The 27,983-nt window shown below is 41.5% G+C and overlaps 1 protein-coding gene across 1 annotated transcript; it reads right to left on the bottom strand.

Annotated features, from left to right (window-relative positions):
* Nucleotides 1-3,364: 3,364 nt before the first annotated feature.
* PI4K2A (phosphatidylinositol 4-kinase type 2 alpha) lies at nt 3,365-27,939 on the bottom strand. The gene is made up of 9 exons (XM_075215929.1): nt 27,482-27,939; nt 17,056-17,256; nt 15,373-15,504; nt 14,348-14,501; nt 13,232-13,293; nt 13,039-13,138; nt 11,783-11,916; nt 10,505-10,564; nt 3,365-6,426 (listed from the first exon to the last, which is right to left on the bottom strand). Exons 1-9 carry the CDS (start codon nt 27,851-27,853, stop codon nt 6,265-6,267), a joined length of 1,377 nt encoding a protein of 458 aa, XP_075072030.1. The 5' UTR covers nt 27,854-27,939; the 3' UTR covers nt 3,365-6,264.
* Between the last annotated feature and the right edge of the window lie 44 nt (nt 27,940-27,983).

Here is a 27,983-nt window from a genome sequence, read left to right as displayed (position 1 = left end):
GTCTGAGATATTACATTCAATGATTGGCATCAGGATGTAATATGTTCTCTAAACTTGTAAACAGAATTTACATCAATCTGTGGTTTCCTGAATTACTTGCGGTTAGGTTTCTACTTCTCTTAAGACAGAGGATGAAAGTTTTAAACGACCCCCTCCTGTGCATTCAGACTAAAAGATATCTTGGTCACTCGCAAATGAAAAGGCCTAATTAGCATGGGATTTCCTTTCTTACAAAAACATTTCCTTCAACGTATCCCTACTGCTTCAGAAATCAATACATTTCTAATACAGAAATCAGTACATTTGCAATGATATACATCAGTACACTCTGCCACTAATTGAACTAAATTTATACAATAAGTTATTTATAAGTGATCCAGTCGCAAGTACCTAAATACAATATGGAACACAAAGAACTTGGCAAAACCTTTAGTGTGGTCAGTCCTTAATAAACCACTCGCTACCAGTAAAGTGGCACCAGTGATTGCTAATCTTGCATAAAAATTGTAGGGCTGAAATAGTGAATTATATTTTCTCTTTTAGTTCTAGCAACAAGACTTTTTCAGCAAAATGCACCAGTGTCACCCTTGAGAATCAGGGGTTTCCCTCTGTCCACTAAAACTGAAATCGGTGAATCATAGAGGCAGAAACTAAATTGTGAAATGAGATCACGTTATGTCTCATGTAATCTGTCTAAAGAATAAACCAGAGCCTGTTGGGAGGATTTCTTTTCTATGCTACTGATATAAAGTTGACCTTTTAAGTAAGTCATATTAAATGATTTAATTATTTCATATTTCTCATATGCTTAAGCAAACATCAAAGGCTTTTTAGTATCCATATTCAATTAGTGTCTCAACGCCCCCTCTCCCAAAGTGTAAAAGAGGCAGCCCTGAAAATTTGGATTGGCCAGAAGAGAGGTGTTGACACATGAGGACTAAGAACATGACGATGTCTTAACATATGCCATGCTTGTGAATAACAAATCTAAATGGGTGTGAATGAACTGTCATTCTATATATTAGCCAGTAGCAGAATTACTGGCTGATGCAGTAGAATTCATAAGAGAAGTTTATGTAATGTAAACTTTTAACTCTAGGATAATGTCCATCTTTTAAGCTGCAAAACCAGACATAATTGGCTTTACAAAATAATCCTCACCTTGCACCAGGGTACTTAACACAGGGTAAGTTTGTCATCAAATAGTTTAGTTCATTTTTACAGTGTCCTGCAGTTGATGTGTGTGTGGTCCTAACATACTTTATTCATAATGCAAAGTTAAAAAACTCAACTGGATTTGATCGGAGAGGAGGCAAAACATTGTAGTAGGATTAGAATAGATGCCTAATCTTTCCCCCGGAGCTTAATACAGAACGCGTTTAAAGGGCACCTTTCAATGGGTTTATTTTTTATTTTTTTTCAATGAAAGGATTACTGTTTCTAGGCGTCTAAAAAATAAAGTGTTTTCCCACTGTTCGTCCAGGTGGGAGGCTGCTCATGTGGCTATTTCTATATCCCCCCTACTCCCAACCTGTAAGCAATGCTTGGGTACAGGAGGATGAAGCCAGCATCAGAGGGCTCGCTACAGTGCAGCCGTCTCCTGGTTGAATGACCGGGGCTGTTTATTTTAAAACACATGGTTAAAAAAAAAAAAAAAAAATCAATTCACCAATACTGATGTGCCCAAAGTAAGTTGTGCTGTCAATTATGCTGCCTCCATAGGCAACCGAAATAGCCCTTTTCACCATACTATAAAGAAAAAAAATATATATATATTAATTTAATTCTCAAATCAATCATCATAATCACAAACAAGGCAACAGACTTACTCTCCGGTTCATCCCAGGTTACACCCTTGAACTTTGCATTTTCCAAAACGCGTGGGGGTTTACAACTTGCAATGTCATGCCACAGCTGTCCATCAGGTGGATTGGAAGAACGTGCCATGGCCAGATTACAAGACAAAATCTGCACGTGCAATTTGTACTTGTAGCAAGAAGAAAATTCTTATGGGACCTCAGATATTATGTAAAAGCTGGTAAAGCATTGTATACTGTAACATGGCCCTGTTTGGACAGCTTGTGGTCCAAGAAGAGATTATGCAAGTGGTTAAACTACTAATACTGAAATTTCAGAAGAGTGGTTAGGATGATAATAACCTTAAGTCATACCCTCTTACCAAAACACAATGGAGGCACCAGTTTGTGACCAGAACCAATATTCAGCCTATTAATTCAGTAGGACGTTGTGGCGTCACGTAGTGGTTAGCACTTCTGCTTCACAACTCTTGGGGTCATGAGTTCAATTCCTGAACAGAGCCTTATCTGCAAGGGTTTCCGCTGGGGGCTCTGGTTTCCTCCCACACTCCAAAAACATTCCAGTAGGTTGTCTGCTGACAAAAATGAACCCGTGTCGGTGTGTGTTAGGAGTTTATAGACTGTAAACTGCAGAATTGGTTGCACTATATAAATGATGATGTGGCTGCCTCCACATTTGACCAGTCCATTTTAATGCAAAACCAATATTTGCGGCTGTACGTCCTGCTCCACCAGTGAGTGGATTGAGGTCTGGTCTTCCTTTATACTACAGGAGAAGCAATTCTGCTCTACCAGCTGTGGTGTGTAATGAGACAAAGAATAACAGACCTTTGGCCTTAAAGAGGAAAAATGAAAGTCAATTCATACCATAGTTTTCCTTTAGTGGATGGGGACGTAGCAGTAGGACACTGAACAACAGAAAAGACAGGACACAATACAATCAGTGTGTGCGATTCCCTCTTCACACAGTGTAAAGCTGGGGACACACTGCAGTGTTTTCAGTCGTTTATTGAGCCAATAAAATGGCCTTTTGGTCCGATATGGCATTAGTGTGTATGCTCAAATGATGAACGATTATAGTTCCAAATCACATCGTATCATTTCATTTGAATTTTAAAACTGGACTAAAAGTCTCGTTCAACGTTGGAACAATGTCGTTCCAATCCTGCAGTGTGTATGCACTCAGGGCCGGCAGTGTCCATAGATCTCTATGGAGTGTTCAGAGTCACCATCTTTTCATCCGATGGTTATGACAGATGAAGAGCACAGATCTGAGGGTAAATCTTGTAAAACGTGTATAGTGTGTACACAGGAATCAGCACTTTTTTTTTTTTTCTTTCCCCTGTCATTGGTAACATTGTTAAAGATGTCACATCAGGAGAAACTTGCTGTAGTATGAACCCAGCCTTGAATTTCAAATTAAATTGACCAAATTTAAAAGAAAGGAAAAAGTTGGAGCAAAAAGTTCACAAACATCAAAAAAGTAAAATTTTTGGAAAGGCTACCGACCTTTTTCAGACACCCTCTCGCATAAAATCATTGAATCATTTCTCCACCAAACATTAACAATTTAATTTACATTTCATAAAGTTATATACATCAATGAATGTACACAAATTTACAGAATGGTTAACACAGAAACTTGCTCAAACAAAAGAAAAAGGTCTGATTAAAATATGAGGAGACGCAGGTTTGTCAGGAGCCTCATCGGACTGAAAACAGAGCATATACCATTAATCGGGATATTTAATTAGCTGCTTACTGGACGGAGCACAAAGCTTAGTTCGACGTTACCATCCGTATGCAGCAACTGGTGATACACGAGGCCGTAGTGTGATGATGGAGAGCTGTATACTGTGTAGAAACACAACTTTATTTTTAGGACGTGGTCTTGTGTGAAACATTATGTGGCCGGCTAATAAAGAACAGTGTACAAAAGTGTAGGATTTAGGAATTTAATCACACAAACCTGCTCTGTACAGCTGAAAAGCATTGCAGTGTATATTGGGCAATTACAGATGACCAGGCGTGGTTGAAGTGCAGTCATATGAACACAGTGTAGATATTCTGGGGTGAAATTTAATTTGCCAACGTTCTGGCTGGAATCTCTGCTCATTTTTCGGCTGCAAAAGAAAAAAACAAGCGGAGATTCCAACCAAAATTGACAGCGATGTCCGCGTGCCATCTCGCCGACCATTGAATCTACCTCTAAGAGATAGATTTATCAAACATTTTAAATGGGTGTTGTTCCCATAGCAACCAGATTCCACCTATCATTTTCTAGATAAATGATAGAATCAGATAGGAGGCATTGTCGATAGCAAATATTTTAGAAGTTTTGATAAAGCATCCCCGTAGTGAGCTGAACCAGTATTCAGCCAAGCCATTCACTAGTGACATTAGTGAGGTGTGATGTCTCATTGATGTCACCATTTCCTAATGAACTGATAGGCTGGACCAATATTCATGAGACTGTAGCCTATAGAACAGCTGCCGGTGCAGTTTGAAGTCAGTGGCAGCTTGTTAACATGGTGCAAGTAGCACGGATGTGCGGTAACCCCCTATAAATTTAACAGATTCAGTAAACTATGATCCGTCTAGTGCAATTTAGTCTAAATAAAGAAAATAATTGACGGGTGAGAGCACCTCGTGCCAGGTTAATGTATAAACTATTGTGACGAGAGACCGATGAGCCCTTCATTTACATAATAAAAGTGTCAGGTATGTAAAACATTTTTTTATTAACGCTACATCCGACTCTCAAAGACATCAAGGCTTTGCTGTAGAACAAGCTGCAGATCTGGCTGTTGTAGTTACATGTTAATAACAGGTACTAGAAAGTATTCTAGAAATTCTAACAACATGCCTGGGATTCTAAAGGAAAAACCATCCACGGCAGGATCAGTAACGTAGTGTGTATGTTATATGTGCATGAGAACATTCCTCTCTCTTGAATTGCAGTATTAACTACCAGTGTTGTGTTCAGTGTTAACAGACTATTTGTCAGCAATGCAACGGTGATTATTTGGCTCTGTACATGCATGAAGGGGTCATGCCTTACAGCATTCTATATTACAAAGCGATCCATTAGTCACCTGGGGCTAATTCTTCTTATTAGAAAGACTACTAATGCAGTCTGCACGTGACTAAGTACATACAGGCTGAAGGCCTTTCCCGGCTGGCCACACGTGGTCCGAAGGACAAGTAGCAGAATTATCATTCAATTTGGCCAAGCACATTCGGCTCCTGGGTCGCTCCTGGCATTGTGTTGCACTGTTAGCGCGGGTGGAAGAGAATTGCGCACACAGGCCAACGTGGCACCTTCCGACTGAATTATCAGCTAAGCCCGATAACCTCATCCTCTCTATTTCGAGAAGGTCATAATGGAGGACTTCAGTAGTTTTTAGCGACACACGCTGTGACGTTGGACCAATTGCCTCGCTTCTTAGCTGCAGTATTGCAGCCTGTGCGGGCACCTCAACGTTTAATCTGGCACCAGGTTTGGTGCTAAACACATGGCATTCATTTAAAAACAGTTTATTTTCCTAACAAATCCACAAAGATTTTGCAGAAATAATAGATTTTAGGATGAACATTAAACATAGCAGAACCATTGCCTATACCTAGCTTAAAAATATAATACAGCCCTCACTGAGGGCTTCATAACAAACTTGGGAATATATGCAGCATGAGCATGTCTTTGTAGGTGTATATATTTTTTAACACACACATGAACAGGATGCTAGAGGGACAAAATCCCCATTTTCCTTCATAAGATGGTACTTCTATAAGTGCATGCAGTACCTCCAGCATACACTAGGTGGCAACCTGTAGAATAACACTGAGTAATCCAGAATATGTACATGACAATTTCCTCCCTGCTACCTGTATTTGTAGCGATTTCATCGCAAGGCTTTCGTGCATGACCATGGTCATGCTAAGTTTGGTTTATGACAGAGGCAGACGAATGGTGGCTTTTCACCTGTCCTGGAACTACAAGATGCAGCATGCCATGCAAGCATGCTGGGACTTGTTGTACTGGAACAGCTGGAGAGGCACTAATTGTCTACGTAAAGTTAGGTAGTGTGGAAGATTTTCCAGAGTCACATTTTGGAGGGTTTAGGCAGTGGTTTGAATAAGGGGAAAAGCAGGATGCATTAAAGCTTCATGCCCGTATCTTAAATTTGAATGCAGGCCAAGTGGTATTTAGGTGTCATACTTTTCGTAACGTTTGCCTAATTCCACATGCACGCACTTTAAAAGTATTTAGTTTGGGGTATACATTCCACAACCGTGAATTAGTCATTTTTAAACAGTATTCTCAACGTCCGGACTGTAAATTTCAAATTGTCAGTTTCCGGTGAAGATTTTATCCTCACTTGGCGGATGTCCAAGAAACCGGTTTACAGCCGCAGACTGACACTTCTCTTATCCCAAGTGAGCGTCATTAACACCAGGAGAAGAATGGCTTGCGACTTTGGAAGCTCTGGGTGTAGGACTCACTGGAGCTCTTCTGATGCGACCTTGCAGTTTCTACAATCACAGGCGGAGTTTGGACTAGTTGCAAAGGACTCTTGCCATCCTTGAGCACCTGAGACAAGTTTAGGATCTGGGAAACACAGGTAAAAAGCCATTTAATACATAGAACAAAGAAGGTAGCTCAGTACCTTCCACCCACCTTCTACTGATTTCCCCAATCCACCCTCAGTTCATTCTCCCACATAACAGAGTTCAAGGTCTCTGACCCTTTTTCCTCTCAACTTCTCAGCTCCTTCCCCTCGTTGCATGACCTCTAGTTCACCTCTTCAACCTGTCTCTCTCCACCGGCACATTCCCATCCTCTCAAACACATGCTTATCTCATCAACCATAAAGAAACCTTCTCTTGACCAAACCCCTCTCTCAAACACCATTTCTTTCCTCCACTTTGCCTCCAAACTACTTGACCAGCTTATGGTCAACTGTCTAAGCTCACTTCCTCTCCTGTCACTCCCTTATCGACTCTGTGCAAATGAGTATACACCTCAATATGCCACCAAGACTACTCCCACAAAAGTAACCTACAATCTGTTCACTGCAAAGTCTAAGGATCACTTCTCCATACTCATTCCTCTTTGACCTCTCTGCACCGTTGATCACCCTCTTCACTGCAATGTTCTCTCCTACCTATCCAATCATTTCTTCAGAGTCTCTACCACCACCATCATCATCATCTGTTGGGGTCCAACAAGATTCGGCCGTCTGCTTCTCTCACTGTACACCTCTTCTCTTGGTGACGTAGTTCACTCAGCCTATAGTACTAACTCTATGACAACATCTAAATCTACGTCTTTCCTGTGACATCTTCCCCTTCTCTACTATTTTGTGTGTCCAACTGTCTTCTCTGCCATTTCCACATGGATGTTCCAATGCCACCTAAGCTGAACATGCACAAAACAGAGCTCATCTCCCTCCAACTCTCCTCATATCTCCCTCACCATAACCACCACAGGTGCCTGCTGCTTTGGTGGGACACTTGACTCTATTCTCTGCTGTATCCCTTCCCAACAGTCTCCCTTACAGTACTGCTACCTCCAAACTATTAATAAATATACACTCCCTTCTTAACCAAGATTCAATTCTTATCCATTATCTCATCATATCTTTCTGTCCCCACTTCAATCAGTCCTAAATTTGGAAGCAAGACTGAGCTTCCTCTGTTGCGGTTTCACCTCTTTGGAAATTTAAATCACTCACCCTTACCTACAAAGCCGTCAACACCATGACCTATCACACCTCATCTCAAAATACTCTCCGTTAAACCATCTTGGATCTGCCTACAACAAGACCTCTCCACATCCACTACTCACTTACGGAGCTCCCTACAATGCCTGGTCAGACTCTGCCCCAACTTTCAAAACTTTAAACACTATCTGAAAACCCATCTCTTTAGTATAGCCTACCCTACTCCCACTACACCCTCACTGCTATCCCAAACTCCACTCTGAGTCACACTATCACACCTCCTTCTAGAATGTAAACCCTTTGTTTTCACAGCCACACTTATTTTGTCTACCTTGTATGTCTTGGTTTTTCATATGCTCTGTATTATGTATAATCCCCCCCCCCCCCCCTTCCCACACCAAGGAGCGCTGTGACACTTCACAAATAAACCGTAATATGTTTGTTTATAAAATCTATTGGCACTGAAATCCCTTCCAAAAATACATTTGTTAATACCAATTCTATTGTGTGTTTGCAGAGGGAGGGGGTTTAAGGCAACGATCTGTACTTCCTTTACATATGAGGTAATTAGAGCATGAAATTAAGACGATAGCTTGGCTCACAGTGTACTTTTCATACAAGAAGTGAAACTTGGCACGGAAGACGTACAAGTTGAGGCATTTTTAACTTACTATGTTACAGTTTTTCGTTTTTTGTTTTTTTTATTATGCAAAAACTGCTGTGCAAAATTTTATATTAAAATGTATTGCAAGACAGTAGTAATAATTGTTTCCAGAATACACACATATCTCACACAAGACACTGCAAAAACCTTAATTCATGCACTCATCATCTCCCGCATGGACTATTGTAATTCCCTCCTTACTGTTCTTCTTGAATCAGACTCTCACCCCTACAAGCTATTTTGCACGCAGCAGCTAGATTGATTTTCCTTGCAAATCGGTCTTCCTCTGCTGAGTCACTGTCAGTCTCTACATTGGGTGCTCGTTTTTTTACCGAATCCAATATAAAATATTTCTACCATACAAGGCCATCAACAACTGCACCAACATAAACCTCCTCACTAGTCTCAAAATATCTCCTAACTCGACACCTCCATTGTGCACAAGATCTGTATCTATCATCCACTCATTATCCGGTTCAATTTCAGATTACAGGACTTCTTTTAAGCTGTGAACACTCTATAGAATTCCCTCCCTTGCACAATAAGTCTTTCTTTTGGTCTACAAACCTTCAAGAGTTATCTGAAAACCCACCTCTTCAGTAAAGTTTATAATATTCCTCAACCACCTTCTTAACCTCACTAGATTACCCCCCCCCCCTTTCCCGTTACACAATTCACACAAGACAACAATGCTCTGACAATCATTGCTGTGTGACTGGATCATATAGCATACTAATCCCTTGTTTGTTTTTTACCTTTGCAATCTCGCTGGACCGAAATGCAATATGTAGACTTAACCTCATGTACCCAACTCCCATATATTGTAAGCTTGCAAGCAGGAACCTCTTACCTCTCTGTTTGTATTCAACTGTGTTTGTCCACAAATGTAAAGCGCTACAGCATTTGCTGGCACTATATAAATAAATGTTGATGATGACTGTTTTATTACCTTACACCAGCTGCTTACGCACAGTGGACGACGCCATTTTGTGGGTGGGACCAACGTCCATTAGAATGTAGCCCATCAATGACATCCCTAGTGACTAATGTACCACGGTTCTACACGAGTAACGTGTTCTTGCCGTTTCTATGCTGCTCGTGGTCACATGACATTTCACAAGCATGCATGTGTTCTATTAGCACATGGATGGCCATATGCTGTATTTTACGGTCATGGCGTGATCTGTGAGCTGCTGCTGGTATCACCACATGTGAATCTTGGGATCTACACTCAGTGACTCATAATTTAAAACTTCCTTAAAGCAGAAGTATAGACATTTCTGTTCCTTGAAACTGGAAGAGTCAGGGGTGCCGGGTATCCAGGACCCTAGGCTGTTCCTGTATTGGTGCAGTTGCACTAAGCAGGGTATTCATTCAAAAGCTGCCCCGGGGTGTCATCCCTGGTAAACAGACTATTATCAGTGTCACAAGGAGCCAATTTCTGGGGGTGGGGTGGGGTTTATTAAGTTTTGTTTTGAGTGACCTATACATGAGAAACCTGGGAGAGAACAAGATTATTCCCTTCATCAACATTTATATAGCGCCAGCAAATTCCGTACTAAATAATTGAATAGATACTGATTTCATGACAATTTGATTTGTTAATAAATTAATTGAAGACCTACAAGTAAAAGAGGCTCCTGGGAAAATATTCAACAGATGGAATACAACTTTTATAAACCATAAAAAAAAAATAGTTTCATCATCATCACCATTTATTTATATAGCGCCAGCAGATTCCGTAGCGCTTTACAATTGGGAACAAACAGTAAAAAAACAATACTGGGTAATAAGGTAAGAGGGCCCTGCTCGCAAGCTTAATAAAACATAAAAGTGGACGATTTATTTAAAAGGAATGGTAACGAAGAATAGGAAAGAATTTAGGCCAGTGACTCCCTCAGTATCATCAGAGGCCTCCAGGTGGAACAGAAGACTACCAACCATACTTCTATATAGACAGACACAAAAGACATGACGGGCTGAATGCTTTTCAGAAAGGATTTGTTTGTCACTTTTAACCACAGTACTTTGCAGAATCACACCATTCTGTACAACCAGCGTTCAGAACACAACTGCAAAATCAATAAGAGGCCAGACATTGTAAGATAAAAGGGGGAAACAAAAAATATATATAATCAAAGCAGAAAGGAACAACACAGACTCGTCACTTTCCTAAAAGTTGTGTTACCTGCAAACTGACCAACCGTATAGAGAAAGGGAACCAGCTGATGATACATGCAAGGAAACGGAATGTAATATAACAGCAACTAAGAAAGGTCAATGACAGACGGAGATCTTACCTGTCCCCTCATTACGGCAATCTGCTTGTGGAACTGTCCTTGGTCAAACCCAGCATCTTTCTGTAGTAACAGACAGGTGCAAATGGCGTATTATGGTTTCAGCATGTTGCTGTGCGGTAAGCATACAGTTACAATAATTATAATAATACATTAAAAAGTATTTTAAGCCTTCAGTTGTGCAGAGTGTTCAACCTTATGTTTTTCCAGCAGAGCTAAGGATAAATCACACTTCCAAACTTTAATTAGGAGTTTTACTTTGGAAAGGTCATGCAGCATTTTCAAACTTATTGGCTTAACGAGATTCAGGCACAACTTGTGGTCGCATCCAAAAGTCTTCACACTTACTGCTGGGGATGCAGTAACACCCAGACCAATCAGCAGTTAGCTGTGATCAATCTGTGCTAGTAAAGATGCCCACACACATTGTTAAATGGTCATTTAGCTCAAGCAGATGGTTGGACAGGACAAAAAGCCGGCTCACAAGAAGAGATGTCCATCAACCGTTGACTGGAGATAATTTATGAAGCACAGAAGGACTACGCCGCAGCGAAATACCGGCTATGGGCCTGTTAATTGGTCAACAGGATTTTCTATTCCATCTGACCACCAAACCATACAATAGTCTGGGACACGTACTCACAGTAATCTATGGCCAAGCGGCTCTAAACCAACTGCATTGACTTTAAAAAAGGAAGTCAATCAATCTCAATGTACGTGGCCAACATGACACCAATGGGATGAATTAACTAGTTTGCTCATGACGGAGTGAATTCTGCGCTTAACAATCCAGTCCTACAATTTGCTGCTTCCTGTAGTTTTATTGTCTTTAATAACACAATGCCCCAGAAAATGTGATTTCGCCAGCACAGGAAACATGTTCAACTGTAGCAAAGCGTAAATGTGTAGGCAGGACTCTGACACATACAGAGAACAGACAACGATTGTTACAGATACCACAAACACTTTCTTTTCAAACTCCTAGATTCCACATTTTGATGTTTAACAACCCCCAAACACAAGCATTTTCTCAGTGCTCTATTTTCCTGCTTCACTTTTAAATAAAAATGAATAGCAGAAGAAAAGTCAAAACAAAATACTACAGAAAAAAAATGCATTACTAAATAAAGTAGTAATATAATACACAACCGTGGGAAGAAGGCCAATATTATGTATTATGGCCATGTGATTAGTATTAATCATTATGAAACATCCATATGCAATGACAATCCACGTGCAGACTGGACAATGTAAAAGCTATTATCTTACAATGCATCTAACCTTAAACAGCTCAAAGAGATCTTCCTCCAAGTCTTTGACAAAATTGGGGTCGGAGATTTTTGGGAGGATGAGTTCTTTGATTTCCTGGGAAAATGGAACTTTGGCTTGTGTTAGCCACGCCCAGTAAAAGGGATCTGAGGATGAGAGGGAGAGACGAAATCATGGCATTGAAAATAAGAAGCAATCAAAGAAAGTTACAACTCAATTCAAGATAACGACATAAATACGCTAGACTACACAACTATAATAACTTATTAGTCTGTTGTATCTTTAGCAGAAAGGGTCATAAGAATAAAATGCTTAGCGCAAAATACAGTAGTGTTATGCAAAAAAGGGCACGCAAATAGATACACCGTGTTAACGAGCTTGTAGCACATGCAAGGCCCTAGTGCCCCACCTCCCTGATTCGCATGTGATATCTTTAGCTGTTAGCAGCCACTAGATGGCAGTGTTTAGCAGAATGGAGTGTTTGTACCTGTTCTGACTTGCATTCACTTGTGAATGCAACGCAGAACAGTGAGTGAATAAAGCACTCAATGGGACTAGGTATTGTTGATGGCTACAAAGATCGCACCAATAGTACACGACATGCACTGTGTAGCCTGGAAAAGCCTTTTTATGCAACATCCATAGTCCATCCAGGGCACACTACTGATGCATTCTTCATAGGGGTCAGTAAATGCAGCTCGAGACAGAGCAGGGATGGGGCGTGCTCAACACGAGGTGAACGCAGCTCGAGACAGAGCGGGGATGGGGCGCGCTCACCACGTGGTGAACGCAGCTCGAGACAGAGCAAGGATGGGGCGCCCTCACCACGTGGTGAACGCAGCTCGAGACAGAGCAGGGATGGGGCGCGCTCACCACGTGGTGAACGCAGCTCGAGACAGAGCAGGGATGGGGCGCCCTCACCACGTGGTGAACGCAGCTCGAGACAGAGCAGGGATGGGGCGCGCTCACCACGTGGTGAACGCAGCTCGAGACAGAGCAGGGATGGGGCGCGCTCACCACGAGGTGAATGCCGCTCGAGACAGAGCAGGGGATGTGGCACGCTGACATCTTTAAATGATGGACGGCTCTCCTTGCACTGACAAATCAGGAAGGGAAGGATGTAGAACAGATTGGGATAATTAAGAAAGCACTTATGCTACCTCCATCTCTGTGTCTAATTTTAGGATACAATCATGCAGACTTACAATTGGCTGAAAGTTTATTTTATGTGAGATCAATAAGAAATAAGACTATAGGAGGGAACTTACAGGCTCTCCAGGAATCTGGATGCTTTAATGGGAAAGCTAAACCATTGTCAATAGCTGCAAGCTTGATGATCGGCTCTCTGACCAAGACCCAGTCTGCATCCTAAACAAACACAGGAGACAACAACTGAAGCATCACCATGGCTACAAGTAAGCTCAAAATGTACTTTAGATGCTAACCGCTATCTGTACTGACCTTGGATGCTGCATTCTCCATTGGATAGTCATATTTTATCAGCCAGTTATCATTACCTCGGTCTAAGAAAATGGAAGAAAATAGAAATACATTGTATAATGCAGTATCAAGAGAAGTCTGTGATAACTGCAGACATGAAGTGTTGTTATTCTTTCACCGGTCATCAGAATATTCTTTTTATTGTGTGTCAAATATAGTTGATCCAATCATGTCTTGAGCTCCTTCCCAAAATGTACTCAAACCACTTTCATCCCTGTTGCTCTTATATTAAAAGACCAGGGGGATCAGGCCTATTTGTGGACTGTATGGGCTGATGGTCATTGGGGATATATGCTTGAGGGCGAGTTTTAGTAATGATTCCTGTTAGGCTATACCACTCGTCCAATTATTAGGGGTATTTATTTGTTTCATTGCAATAAATGCATATATTAGTCTCTCCAAGCAAAATCAGTAGTTGTGCATTAAGATTTGATTTTCACAATGAAAAAACAAAACCACCATATATTCATTGGCAATTTAATTTAGTACTTTCTACAGTCAGTTCAATTCGGGGGGGAAAAAAAACCAAAACAAAAAATAAAAACAATTTGGTGTTTCTCTCTTACTTGCTTAAAATAAAAACAAGACGAAGGTGCCACAAGATAGGATCCCAGGAGGATGGAATGAATTTTATTTTGTATATTTATTTTATAATGGCAATGCATTGGAGAGGGGTAGCCTTGTACCATTAAGCTTGGTTATAGGGGTCACCCATCAGCCATGTCACCCTTTCCAGTCACTGCAGCAATGCCCTAACCCACTTGGTTACCCCACACTTGTTTGATACTATTCTCCATTATAGAAGCAGGGCAGCCATTCAGTGTTTCATCACCAACGTTAACTAAGGTGGTATTCAAGAGTAGGATAGACCCCAGCCTGTATAGGAAAACCCTTGGAATGTCCTCGTATGAGTGAAGTAAGGGTGGTAGGAGGAAGACTGGCTAAAATGCCAGTTGAGATTGTGTAAGGTCCAGGAAAGCTGTGAGGGAAGGGGAAGGGGAATGGACGGTTCTGTCAACACCAAAAACTAGATGCCAAAAGTGGCGTTCATTAACCTGTGACAATCTACATGTATACCTGTGTTCCGGATAATGTAATCTAAAACCACCAATCTCTCAAACTGTAACTGCAGCTGCCGATTTGTGTTTTCAGGGAGAGGTTCCGTCTCAAATCTCCGCAGCCAATAGTCTGCGTCCTTATAGCCTTTAACGAACAGCTGGAAGGAGCCCACCTTGGAAGCAAGAAACGTGTTCTGAATTAAATACGGCTTGTAGTAAACGTTTCCGATTCAATGTCACGTTAATGATGACCAGTCACATACAAAACAGTAACCGCTCTCTTCCTGCCATATCAACAGTGAGTAAAACTAAATATTAGGAATTAGCATCCTCGTTGCCCCACACTAGAAGGTGCACAGCAAGACACACGTGCTGTAGAGTACTCGGCGGTCACATGCCAACGCAGTTACATATTCTTACTATAGCGCTCGCACTGTGCGGCCGCCCAGACAGCTGTATACTGAATGTACAAAGCTTATATGCACCTATAACTCCATGGGGGGGGTATTCAATTGTTGCCGTTAACGCTCTCAAACGAGCGCTCTAAAAATATTAGCGTTAATACGGTAATTACTCGCTAAATTTCATCTGAAATTCAGCGAGTAAACTACCGTATTAACGCACATATTACCGTATAAACTGTAATATTTTTCGAGCGCTCGTTTTTTTTTTTGTTTTAGCGCGTTAAAAGCAACAATTGAATACCCCCCCATATGTCACGCCACTAAGTACTGCTGTCACGTGAGACTATAGCGTCAATCATTAAAATAAAACACTCTCTGTATTACTAATTCACATAACAAGGCCTCTTTAAATATTACCCCTGAACCAACTTTTCTAGTTTGTTCAAGAGTCTTGTACTCACATGTGACTCAAGTTTTGTATATCAAATATTTTACTAAGCTCAGTTACCACTCCCTGGTGTGGTACAGATACACATTTTATATATACACACATACTTATATTACACACACACACAGATGTAAACAAGGAATATATAGCTACAATGCAGCGACTGAAGAATTATCGGCTCTCCTACCTTACCTTGGGAGGCAATCCAATCCGATTAAATCGCTGACCAACTTTCGGCACTTTTTCCAATGCCAGACGCTTCCCTCTAGATTTCACCCGGTCTATAGCACTGTAATTAAATGTTTCACTGGATAAATATACAACCTGCAAAAAAAAAAAAGAAAAAATTAAATACATGGAAAACATGACCTCAAGAACCTCAAAACATTATTCTATTACCACTGTTTAATGAAAAGGAATTCCCTGTATAAACATTGTCACAACGTACGACATTAAATCTCGCGTTACTAAACCACTTAATCGCTTGCAACAGATATTTGCTCTGCATATAAATTTTATTTAATGTGGATTTATAAGATGTCGTAAAAATATTTTACCATAGGGCTCTTACATCATTCTCTCAGGGGCACTCACTCCGTGTTTAATGTGTTAATCACCTGACTGAAGCCAATTATTACTGTATGTGGGGTACATTTATGAAATCTGAAGTCTAGATAAATGTGTGGTATAAACTATAGCCCAACAAGCCGACCGTTGATGACATTTCCTAAATGGCACAATAGATTCTCACCGTTTTCCATGGGTAATACACATTTCCCTGTGTCTTAATTATACCTCAACTTTGGAAAGATAATAAAAAAATAATAGAATAGATCCAGGGAGGGGTATATAAAAATCGCACAGAGCTCACCGGGGCTGAACCATGGAGCTTGCAGTCTTTGGGCCCTGACCTATAGACCGTTATACCATTCAGAGTGGGCCCCTACTGTCGTCCCTATTGTGCACTACTATTTATAATGTCTATTTATGTTGTAATAATACATGTAGCCTTTAATATATAGAGAAAAAGAAAAAAAAAAAAAAAAAAAAAAAAAGTGATATTTCACGGCTTACAGGAAAGAGATTCCACAGGATTGAGATCGGTTAATAGTCTATGTTATTATGTACAATCTGCCCCATTCATGAAGACTATACACACTCTCCGACATCCTACGGGGGCCACTAGAATACCATGACGTATAGATTCGGGGCCGAGTAGCTCTATTAATTTAATTCTTCAATGGACGAGCTTCCCCCACTATATGGGGGGGGGGCGATTCGATTGCTGGCGATACGGAGTGCGGACATTGCAGCGGCGTCCGGCCGCGCGCACTGCCGACAATCACGGTGGGAATCTTCAATAAATTTTTCTAGCACCTCTATGGGGAGCAAGGAAACGTGAGTGGAGATTCCAACCATAACATTGGCACGATATGTCTGGAGACACATTCACGCCTAATCTCCCCCTATAACTGTAGTGGTCACAGGATACTCAGGTTAGATTAGGTGCCTGTAAGGGGGGCTGCTGTGTAGCCTCTAATTTTTAAAGTAATGGATTAATTTATTTTGTTATTCTGTTTGGGACCCATAGCCTAGAGTGCCAGGTCTCCTGTGCTGAAAGCCACGGCGGAGGGGCTATAATAGAAGTGGGCTGCGAGGTAGAGGGACCCGGTCACTAATGCCAAAGGTTGTGACCATGGATCCCAGCGCTCTCTTTTAATATCCTATGTTTAAATGTGAAACGTCCACTATTTGTGAATAGAGTACACAGTATTTAGAAATAAACAAATATTTCCCTATTAATGCCAGACTGTAACACCACAGATAATGCCCAGAACAGCACGATACATATCTAGCTGGTTAGGATATTATTACCTTAGTCCGAGGAACAATATTGAGCTCTAGCTTTTGGTCCACTAGACTGGCCCCGGCCTCAGACAGATACCCCTGATTCAGAACCAGACAATCTCTTCCGAAGCAGCAGGGGCAGCACAGTTTCTGCAGCCACTTCGTCCACTTGGGGTTCAGCTGACCGTACGGCTCCTCAGTCTTAGGTTTGAAGACCGCAATGATTTCCTGTAGGGAGTAAAAGGGAAAATGTCACATGGAGCAAACTTACTAAACACTTCTTCAGACCCCGTTTATGTTACATCTGTATAAAATAAATTCTAACTAATTAAAAATTATCATGATTTTATTTCTACTGGCTAGAATGTTCTCAATTCCATGAACAGAATAGATACATCGATAAACAAAAACCACAGCTTTCCACCAATCAGCTTACAGGAGATTTCTCTATAATGCAAACAATATAAAGCCAGCCCAAATCATAGCTACCAGAGTAATATGAAGCCCGAGTGTTTTTCGGAAAATAACCAGCTGGTTATCTCTGTAATACGCCATAAAGTTCTACAATTTTATTATTTGGTGCTCGTCAATGAAGGGGAAAAAAAAATAAATCTAACCCAACATTACATTTTACCTGATACATTCAGATTCAGCGGTAGATTTATTAAACATTCTAAATAGGAAAAGTGGAGGTGTTGCCCATAGCAACCAGATTATAGCTATCGTGTTCTATAATGTACTAGGTAAATGATAGCTAGAATCTGGTTGCTATGGTTTAGGCACGGTTTTAAAGTAAACACACATTGATGCAACATCATCACCATTTATTTATATAGCGCCACTAATTCCACAGCGTTGTACAGAGAACTCACTCACATCAGTCCCTGCCCCATTGGAGCTTACAGTCTAAATTCCCTAACATACACACACGCATAGGCAGAGAGAGACTAGGGTTAATTTTAATAGCAGCCAATTAACCTACCAGTATGTTTTTGGAGTGTGGGAGGAAACCGGAGCACCTGGAGGAAACCCATGCAAACACGGGGAGAACATACAAACTCCACACAGATAAGGCTATGGTTAGGATTTGAACTCATGACCCCAGTGCTGTGAGGCAGAAGTGCTAACCACTAAGCCACCATGCTGCCCATAGCCACAAAACTCCTCTGTGATGACCAATATTCTTATAATTTAGAGTAGGGACTGCATTAACCCATACATAAAGAACGGTCATTAATTGCTTTCAATAAAGCCTGCTACACACCTATGCGATAATTGTGCAGCTCACATGATAAACAACCGTTTGGTCCAAACTTGCAAGAGTGTGTACGCTGCCACGATCATGTTTTACCGTACAAAACACTTCCTAAAAATCGCCATCAACCATGGAACGATGTCGGGCAAATATAGAAGTGTGTACACACTCACGGCCAGCAGTGTAGGCAGATCTCTGCAGAGTGTGCAGAGTCACCATCTTCTCAGCAGATGGTTATGAGAGATGAAGATCACAGATCTGAAGGTAAATTGTGAAGGTGTGTGCACATAAATCTGCACACTCATTGGGACTGTCAGTCGTTACAGAAATTGGATGTGATTAGCCAGATGCAGATGGTGCAGTCACCTGAATTACAGCTGAAGATCACAGTAAAATAAATACATTGTATTAGACAATTTTACTTAATTTAAAAAAAAATCATCTTTCATGGTTATATTCTCCAGACCCCTGGACTGTTCATTCTTATAAAGGACAGTTGACAGCTTGTAATTAATCAGAAGTTTGCTTACTTATAACCAAGAGATAGATACACATACATATAATGAATATGGTGACAAATCAATATTAGTTACCACTGTTGCATTTCATTTAAGACAGGCCTGTCCAACCTGCGGCCCTCCAGATGTTGTGAAACTACAAGTCCCAGCATGCCCTTCCAGCTATCAACTGGTTGTCTACCTACAAAGCATGCTGGGACTTGTAGTTTCACAACATCTGGAGGGCCGCAGGTTGGACAGGCCTGTCTTAAATGTCTTTAAGACGATATAAAAAAACATGGGGACATTTACGAACATCAATGCACAGGAAAGTTGTGGCATTGTGCACCAAACTAATCAGATTGTAGCTGTCATTTTGAAGTGCAGTTTACAAATCCCCTGCACTAGTTTTCATACATGTCCTCCCTTGTTAGTTGTGTTTGTTCTAATAAAGGTGAACTCAGTTCTCCAGCTTTTGAAAAAACTGGATGGAACGTTAACATATTCATGTTACATAGAGAAACATCACATGGCAGGCAGGAGCCATGCAAGTGTGGTATGTAACACATGCTGCATTGCTGTCTAGTTATTTGCAGAAAATGGAGATAAAATTGTAATGTGAACTAGTTTTTAATACCTTTCTTTTTTCTTTAAAAACAATTTTATGAACAAGATCAGGATAAAACAGCTATATAAATTAGCTGAAGCATAGTCTTTAACTGAACCATCTTTGCATCATAATAGGGATATGAATATTTTACGCCATGATAATTGGAGAGAAGAATGGAAGGCTTACATATTACATATTGGGAAAAAGTCAATTGCAGTTCCATAGTCATAGTCAACCGCTCTCAAATACAAATAAGAAACTGGAATTCATTGTTTCACGCAGACGACTATACCAGCAGCTACGATTTGTATCAAACAGCATCCCAATTATTCCAGGTTTATTACATCAACTGCTTTCGTTCTTGTGCTATTGGTAGTAAGTGTCAACACTGCAACACTCAACAATTACATCCCTGCGTCTGCAGACGTCCTTCTCCAGCAGTCTCCGCTGGTCACATTAGCCGCTCTCCAGATTCACCACGTTTTCACTTTAGCAGTTGCAGGACTGTGCAGTAATATAATTTAACAACAGAAGTAATCATATTTAATGGCTCCGCTAGCTCAGGGAAACAAACAGTCTAATAAGATAAGATCTGCTATCGTCAATCATAGTCAATTCGCTATAGTTTAATGTAGGACACTGGTGCAAACATTTACTGCCAAAGTCTATACAATTCAGTCCCTGGCTCCTTAATAGGATAAACTGGGCTCCTAGATCCACCTGATCTTAGCTCTACCTTATTTGGCCTCAATTAGTGTTGCAAACCCACCCTAAGTTTTGTGCCTTTTTAAAATGTTAAATATGTGCTCCCTTCTCTCTGTGGTGGTCACTTATATGGCAGAGTCTCCCAGCTGGAACATATTTGAATTTCAGCAACTAAGGGCCCTCCAGGACGATGGCAGGAGAAAAATGGGGGGAGAGGGGGGATTGTGCGGAGAACGAGCTCGCTTTGAAGCCGGGCATTCCAACACTTCTTTGCTCACTACATCGTCATAAAAATAGTAGTTGCATGAAAATTGAGGTAAGGGAAACCAAATGTGTCTTCTTACAGCAAACCAGAGGGTTTATGTTAACACACATTTCATGGCGTTAAAGCTTTAAAGAACATTTGTATAGAAACATAGCGCTCTGTATGGTCAATTAAAGGAAAAAGCCTGCAAAGGCATTTTTGTAGTAAATAGCCTAAACTGGTAACTTAAACAATTGAAAATATTCTCTATGTGCAAAGTAAGAAAAATAACACCACTCAGCTTGACACATGGCCAACGAGGTGGCAGCTCTCAATCAATGCCCATTTACGTGGCACCTCCACACTTTCTTCTTTTAATACAATGCATGAGTAAAAGGAGTTTTAAAAATGTCGCTTTTCTTGAAAATACAAATTTGAACGCCTAGTGCTACTAGGTAGCAATGCTGACCACTGTGCTACCATGGCCATTTAAAGTGTTACTCTAAACAGCCAATGCCCATATTGATTGGCAAACACAGTTCGGTTACACCCGGTCTGCCAGCAGCACGAGAGCCCTACACCCCTCACACATACACTATTAATGATTAAATGGGTGGAAAGAACATATCAGGGAATCTAAACCTTACGCAAAGCAACAGGACAGCGTGCGAAACCGCCAGCTCTGCTCCCAGACCCAAGCTTTCCTTTACTTAAACATGAACTGCTGTTTTGCTAATCTAAATTGGAGCAGCAGATAATGAGGGAACAGCGATAGCACTCAGAACCCATCAACGCTGCCACAAAATCAATACCGGGCAAACAGGAGGAAGGAGAGGACAACAAACACGGCAGAAACTTGGCCCATCTAGAAGAAATAATATAGTAACAAAATCGATGAACAACAACATTACACGGCCTGATAACCGCATAAAGGTGAAACACGAGGACCGGTAAGGTGAGAAATTAGCTGATAGAAATCTGAGACGAGAAACAATTTCACTCCCGAGTCCTAGAAAGGAGAAAGTAAGTGAGATAGGAAGGAGAGCTCACATAGCCGCTGTTACTTCATCCTACCGCACAAAGATGGGTCTACAGCGTACAGCAAAATAAAGAAAATAATGTAAATACAGTCCGTACATTTTCCACCATCGCTCCAGATGTCTGTTCTGTTCCTGGCGTTTCAATGTTAGCGTTTGAAATAATGATAAAGAACTGGATTCTTTAAGGAAAGTAAGGCAAAAAAAGGAGTAAGTTTGCTCCTGGACAAAACCATGTTACAATGCGAGGGGTGCAAATTAGTTTATTATTTTGCACATAAGTTAAATACTCGCTGCTTTTTCATCTATCACACAAATACTTGATAGCTTTATTTTGACATTGAAATTTAAAGTTGACCTAGGACATGCCTTACCCCAACTATAACTCTGTCCCCACATTTTCAATTTACCTCCCCCTCCAATGCAACATGGTCTTGCTCCTTTTTTTTTGCTTTACTTTCCTTAATGAATCAGGCTCGGAGAGTTCACCTAAGTGTTAAATATTAACGTGCCCCAGTTGAATTTCTAAGCAAAACATTGAATGGCAGATACATTATGAAGAATATTAAAGTTACTGGGATAAGGGAAGGTCTAAGTTTACATCTTACTAGATAAGTCTGTCGAACAAATAGGAAAAAGTGAAAGTTTAGGTGGTATTTACTGGTCTAGTTGTTAAATAATGTTACAACTAGGATAGAGCCTGAAGGAATGGCAGATAGAGAGTCATGGGGATAGGGCTTGTGGGTTCCAGACCGATAATTCGGGTAAGCTCAGGTCACCCATGCAAAAATAAAGTGTCAAAATGAACGGTTGCGCAAATATTATAGATCCCCCTAATGCAGCAACCTGCTATAAAACAATTATAGCCATTCTAGGACAGGAGAAAGGTCTAAAACAGGCATGTCCAACCTGCGGCCCTCCAGGTGTTGTGAAACTACAAGTTCCAACATGCCCTTCCAGCTATCAACTGGTTGTCTACCAGCAAAGCATGCTGGGGCTTGTAGTTTCACAACACCTGGAGGGCCGCAGGTTGGACAGGCCTGGTCTAAAACTTTCTCAGCCATATAACATCATGCATCAACAGGGTGACAGCATAACAAGCATTTAAAAAAATCACCCTGTCTGGATGGATAGTTTTTCAGAGACGCAGAGTTTTAAATGATCAAAGAGGGATATTAACCCAGAGTTTCATCTAAAGTAAAAAATATACCAATTTTTTTCCCCTTTAAGGGCATTTTATAGACAAAAAACAAAATGATTACAGAACTGTAAAGAAAAAATATTTTTGTGGCTGTTCTTGTAGGAAACAAAAAACAAAGGATGCTCAGTCTCTTAGTTTATTCCTTAGTAATGCAAAATGTTATGATAGTTTGGATACCGGCCACACTGCGCAAGTTATAAATAGGATTGAAAATTGGCACAAGTGCAAACAAAATGATCTAAGGTTCAATGCAGAGAATGACATAATCCTATAGTTACTGGATAAGTGTAAAATAAGAGTTTCTCTCCCCTCCAACCATATCCCCTTTACAGATTTTCATCAATGCCAAGTATATGTCCAGTCTGTGGTAGCAGATTAAACAAAAATCTAGCCAGTGAAATAAAGCAGCCATTTATAGGCATAACTGTATTATATCAGACATCAGGCGTTCAATATAATGTAACTTCATTATGCTGTATCCTATATCCGGGATGATAAGATAACATTTGTAGCTAAACAAACCTAATGTGAATCACATGCAGTGGATGACTAATCATGTGACAGAGTCATGTGACCATCAAGTGACAGTCATGCGAGATCAGACAGAAATGCAGCCAATAAGACTCTTTAATGCCACACTCTAGACAATTCATATACATTATGGCAAGTCAGCAGCTACACAGACCTTACACTGCTTTAAATGCAGCCAATACAAGACACAATATTTTAGTTGGAGCAGCAGGTGGAAATGCTACATAGTTACTATGTACTTGAGAGCCTGGAATAGGTCTGTACACCATACCATATATTGCTGAATGTTGCTCCGCATCCCTCTAATCTTCAAAAGAGCAGCACATTACCCTTAATCTCAGTAATCAGTTAAAATAACCAATACATGTACTCAAAGAAAGATTGTAGCCTATGAATTCACTTTGTGACTCAGCGATACGACACTAGGCTGCAATACTGCCCCAAAATTAGCATGGTACCCAATAATGATCCAATCAAGGGTCAGATTTCTTTCTGGCATTGTGGATAATGCAGCAGGAAAATGACAGCAATTACCAAGTTTTCGTGGTTATCTTCCCAACAGGCCTCAGTGACGCTCTCTATGCAGCGATTTATTCTGGGCTGCACATCCAAAGCTGTACACTTGCACTATGTGTACTGCCTCCAACAAATGGCATTTAAGCCAAGATCAATCAAGAAATATTAAGTCCAAAAAAAAGTGTGGAATTGCAAGACAACAGGGGACAGATTTTATATGGGTTGGTTAATAGAGATTAAAACACACAGCTACAGATGACTTGAGAACAAAGCTTTACTGCCAAATAAAGGTTACACTGGAAAGATCAACAGATATTAGTAAGAATTCTGAGAATGTCAAAATGCGTAGAGGAACAAATATCTTCAGTCTGACTCATTTTACATGCTCATGTCAAGTGACAATGACTCTTAAAGCGGAGTCATCACCGAAAAATAGTGGTGGGCGCCATTTTGTGGGCGGAGCCAACAATAAGCTCATTGATTTATTACAAACTAATGACTCGAGTATCATTCACAACCCATCAGGTTTGGCTAAAGTGTTTCAAAAGGGAGAAAATATATTGTTTAATCAGTCTTCTGTACCAGCCTAAGGCTGGGTAAACATTACAGAAAATTTCTCCAGATGCGACATCTTTAACGATTTTACAAACATTAGAGGAAAAACAAAAAAAAAAAAAAGTCCCAATCTGCATCATGCCAATTCATGTGTACACACTATACACCTTTTACACAATCTACCTTCAGATCTGTGCTGTTCGTCTGTCAAAAGATGGCGACTCTGCACACCCCATAGAGATCTATAGACACAGATGATCATGAGTGCATACACACTGCAGGATTGGAACGACATCGTTCCGTCGTTGAACGAGATTTTGTGGTGTGATAGGAAATGCAACACAAATATTCAAGAACAGCAACATGTTTGCAAAACCACAGTCTACCTAATGGGGCTCTTGGGTCCAAAAGTTAATTTTATTCCCCAAACGCTAATTATTCAACAACGGGAAATAGACCTATTTCATTGAACCGCAGTACAAACAAGTTCTCACACTAAACTTTTTATAACTGATGTAAACTGATTGTAAGCTTGCGAGCAGGGCCTTCTCACCTCTTTGTCTGTTTTACCCAGTTTGTTTATTAGTTTATTACGTTTGTCCCCAATTGTAAAGCGCTACGGAATATGTTGGCGCTATATAAATAAATGATGATGGTGATGTAAGGGCCCATACACACAGGTATTTAAAACTGCTAACACAATAGTCAAAATCTCCAATTTGTTCTTGCTTTTGATTAGTGTTCAGATCACGTTCTAAGTGCATTACTACATGCATTAAAAAAAGCTGCAGCCAATGTCAAAACTGATGAGAAGCAAAGCAAATTGTCAGAAAGTACATGTACAGGTCCATTCGGCATACATTCGCTTTCAGACTACCAGCATCATAGTGTGTTTATTGCTCAATAACATTGAACGTATAAATAAAACGCTGCGCGCGCAAACCCCGATATAGTTACAAGAGGTTACGTTTCCAACTGCAACTAAATTATTAAGTCTGTGCCAACGAACCCCAATTGCTTTTCAAGTGTAAGTAGATACAAGTTTCCTCTTTATAATAACTCCCATTACACTGTGTGAGGCCACTGGATATTTTGTACACTGTCCTTTTAATTAACACTTGGGCATTTAATTGGAAAAAGTTTGTTTTCTAATCTGGCATCCTAACTGCCTGTTTGACATAATAAGTCTTTAAAAGTGGATGACTATTCAATGGTTCTATTCAAATACCAAAGCAGGGAACTTTTAAACTCCAAGGGGGGGCGATTCAATTCAGCACAAGGTTTATATTGGCGAATTCTGGGGAGAATCAAATTCCTCCACCTGCATGTGTGAGCAAGATTGCTTGTATACTTCTCAGGTACACAGTGGTACAGTGTACACTACAAAATAGATGTAAGGGATCGCTTAAATTCCAGAACAAAGTGAAGTTTTTTCGTGAGTAAAATTATTTAAGTGACTTGAAGGCGACACCGGCAACGGATACAGGAAACCATTACAGTATTTGCAGGCTTTGTCTTGCAGCCGAGGAGTACTTAATACCTTGACAGCCAGCCCAGATTTCCTATAAGGTTGTACAACATTTGCAATTTCTGCTGACTGATAAACTGAGTAACCTGTCAGACGTGGTGTATAATGGATTCTGTTACGTATATAATAGTCCAGCAAAGTTGCATCATGATTTTCGTAAAATTTTCTGGTTGCATGCAACAAATTGCATCCATTCATAACAGAAGTCATATATTTTTCCATGTATCCTTGTCAATGATTAAAAAAAAAAAAAAAAAAAAAAAGGGCATCTCGTTTTATAAAAGCATCAATGAAACTGCTGTCGATTGCAAAATTTCCTTTATGTAGCAAAACACAGAACTTTCAAGAACTTCCTTTTTTATGAGCAAAACTGATTCACCCGGGGTGTAAAATGTGCACTGGACTATTGCTTATTATGCTTTAGAGCAAATTTTGCACCTAAATACAATGGTCCTCATTTGCAAAGCACGCTCGATGTCCTCTGCAAAATGTATTGGTCTGCCTAGATGGTCCTCATCTCAATAATCTTGCTTGTTTCTGTAGTAAGTTAATTGGCTGCTGACAAAATTAATCCTTGTCTGTGTGTTAGAGAATTTAGACTGTAAGCTACAATGGGGCAGGGATTGATGTGCTGACAAATATTTTCAGTACAACGCTGTGGAATTGCTGGTGCTATATAAATAAATGTTTTTTTTATTCTGCACTGCTCCACAAAGGTAGATTTTGCAAAATACACCCCGCACTCCTCTCCTCAGTCCATGTAAATGTCTCATCTACAAACGCAGCCATCTTCCTCGGTAAACATGCACTAGGCGCAATTATGAGATGAAAGGCACAGGGTGGGGCTAAAGCCGAATTTGCACTGCACACTGAAAGTTTTGGGCTTTGTAAACGTCTTCCAATGTTAGTGAGTGAGCCCTAGTGTCACCTCCAGTTTAGAGAAGTGTACATAGGGACACTGGAGGAAGTGAAAAATCTCTGAAGCATTTGCAAAATCTAAACAATTTCTAGTGACTTGTTACGAGGAGCAATGTAAGCATGTGACAGACATTGCAGAGTAGATTGGGGAGGATGAGAGTTTCCTGCTTAAGAGGAGAATCCAGTACTCCACCCCCTCAGCGGGCCCAACACTTCACTCACCGTGAGGGGTCTCATTAGCACATTGTCAACCATTGTTGGGGACTTCTGCATCTCAGCCTCTTTGTCAGATAACCCAGCACCCCGACCTCAGGCAGTGAGGGCCAGGGGCGGTCACCCCCAATCACCCCACCCTCAGGCAGAGCATAGAGGGGTCCCATTACCCCTACCCTCAGGCAGAGCCTTGGGGCCACATTACCCCCACCCTCAGGCAGAGCATAGGGGGCCCCATTACCCCCACCCTCAGGCAGAGCATAGGGGGCCCCATTACCCCCACCCTCAGGCAGAGCATAGGGGGCCCCATTACCCCCACCCTCAGGCAGAGCATAGGGGGCCCCATTACCCCCACCCTCAGGCAGAGCATAGGGGGCCCCATTACCCCCACCCTCAGGCAGAGCATAGTGGGCCCCATTACCCCCACCCTCAGGCAGAGCATAGGGGGCCCCATTACCCCCACCCTCAGGCAGAGCATAGGGGGCCCCATTACCCCCACCCTCAGGCAGAGCATAGGGGGCCCCATTACCCCCACCCTCAGGCAGAGCATAGGGGACCCCATTACCCCCACCCTCAGGCAGAGCAAGGGGGGCCCCATAACCCCCACCCTCAGGCAGGACCAGGGGCCACTGTGACACCTCACCTCCTGCTCATCTTTCACGAAGTAGCTGCCGCTGGAGCCCTGGTAGATCCTCTCGGGGAAGATGCCTCTGCTGATCGCCCTCTCCGCCTTCTTCACCACCTCCGCGAACTCGGGGTCTTCAGGGAACGAGTTCTTATCCCGGGGCCGAGAGCGGTCCAGCAGCGGCTGCCGCTCCTGCTCAGTGGGGGACTCGGGGGGAGAGGGGCCACACTGCGGGGAGGAGGAGGGGGGGATGCGGACCACCACACCCGGCAGTGCCTGGGGGCGGGCGGCGGGGCTGAGCTGGGCCGGGGGGTCCGGGGGAGGCGGGGCCTGGCAGCTGTAGTCCGGCTGCTCCCGCTCCGGAGACACCAGCGGGCTGCTTTCATCCATGCTGACAACACACCCGCGGGTGACAGCCGGGTGACAATCAGCTTACTCACAGTCACTACCCCAAAACTTCCGGGAACAGAGAGCCAATGGGAGCGGGTGGGGGGCGTGGCACCATATGAGCGCTGCCCAC

The sequence above is a fragment of the Mixophyes fleayi genome, chromosome 6 (genome assembly GCF_038048845.1).
Source record: "Mixophyes fleayi isolate aMixFle1 chromosome 6, aMixFle1.hap1, whole genome shotgun sequence".
Classification (NCBI taxonomy): Eukaryota; Metazoa; Chordata; class Amphibia; order Anura; family Limnodynastidae; genus Mixophyes; species Mixophyes fleayi.
The sequence above is the reverse complement of the archived record's forward strand: the minus strand, read 5'-3'. Positions and strand labels throughout refer to the sequence as shown.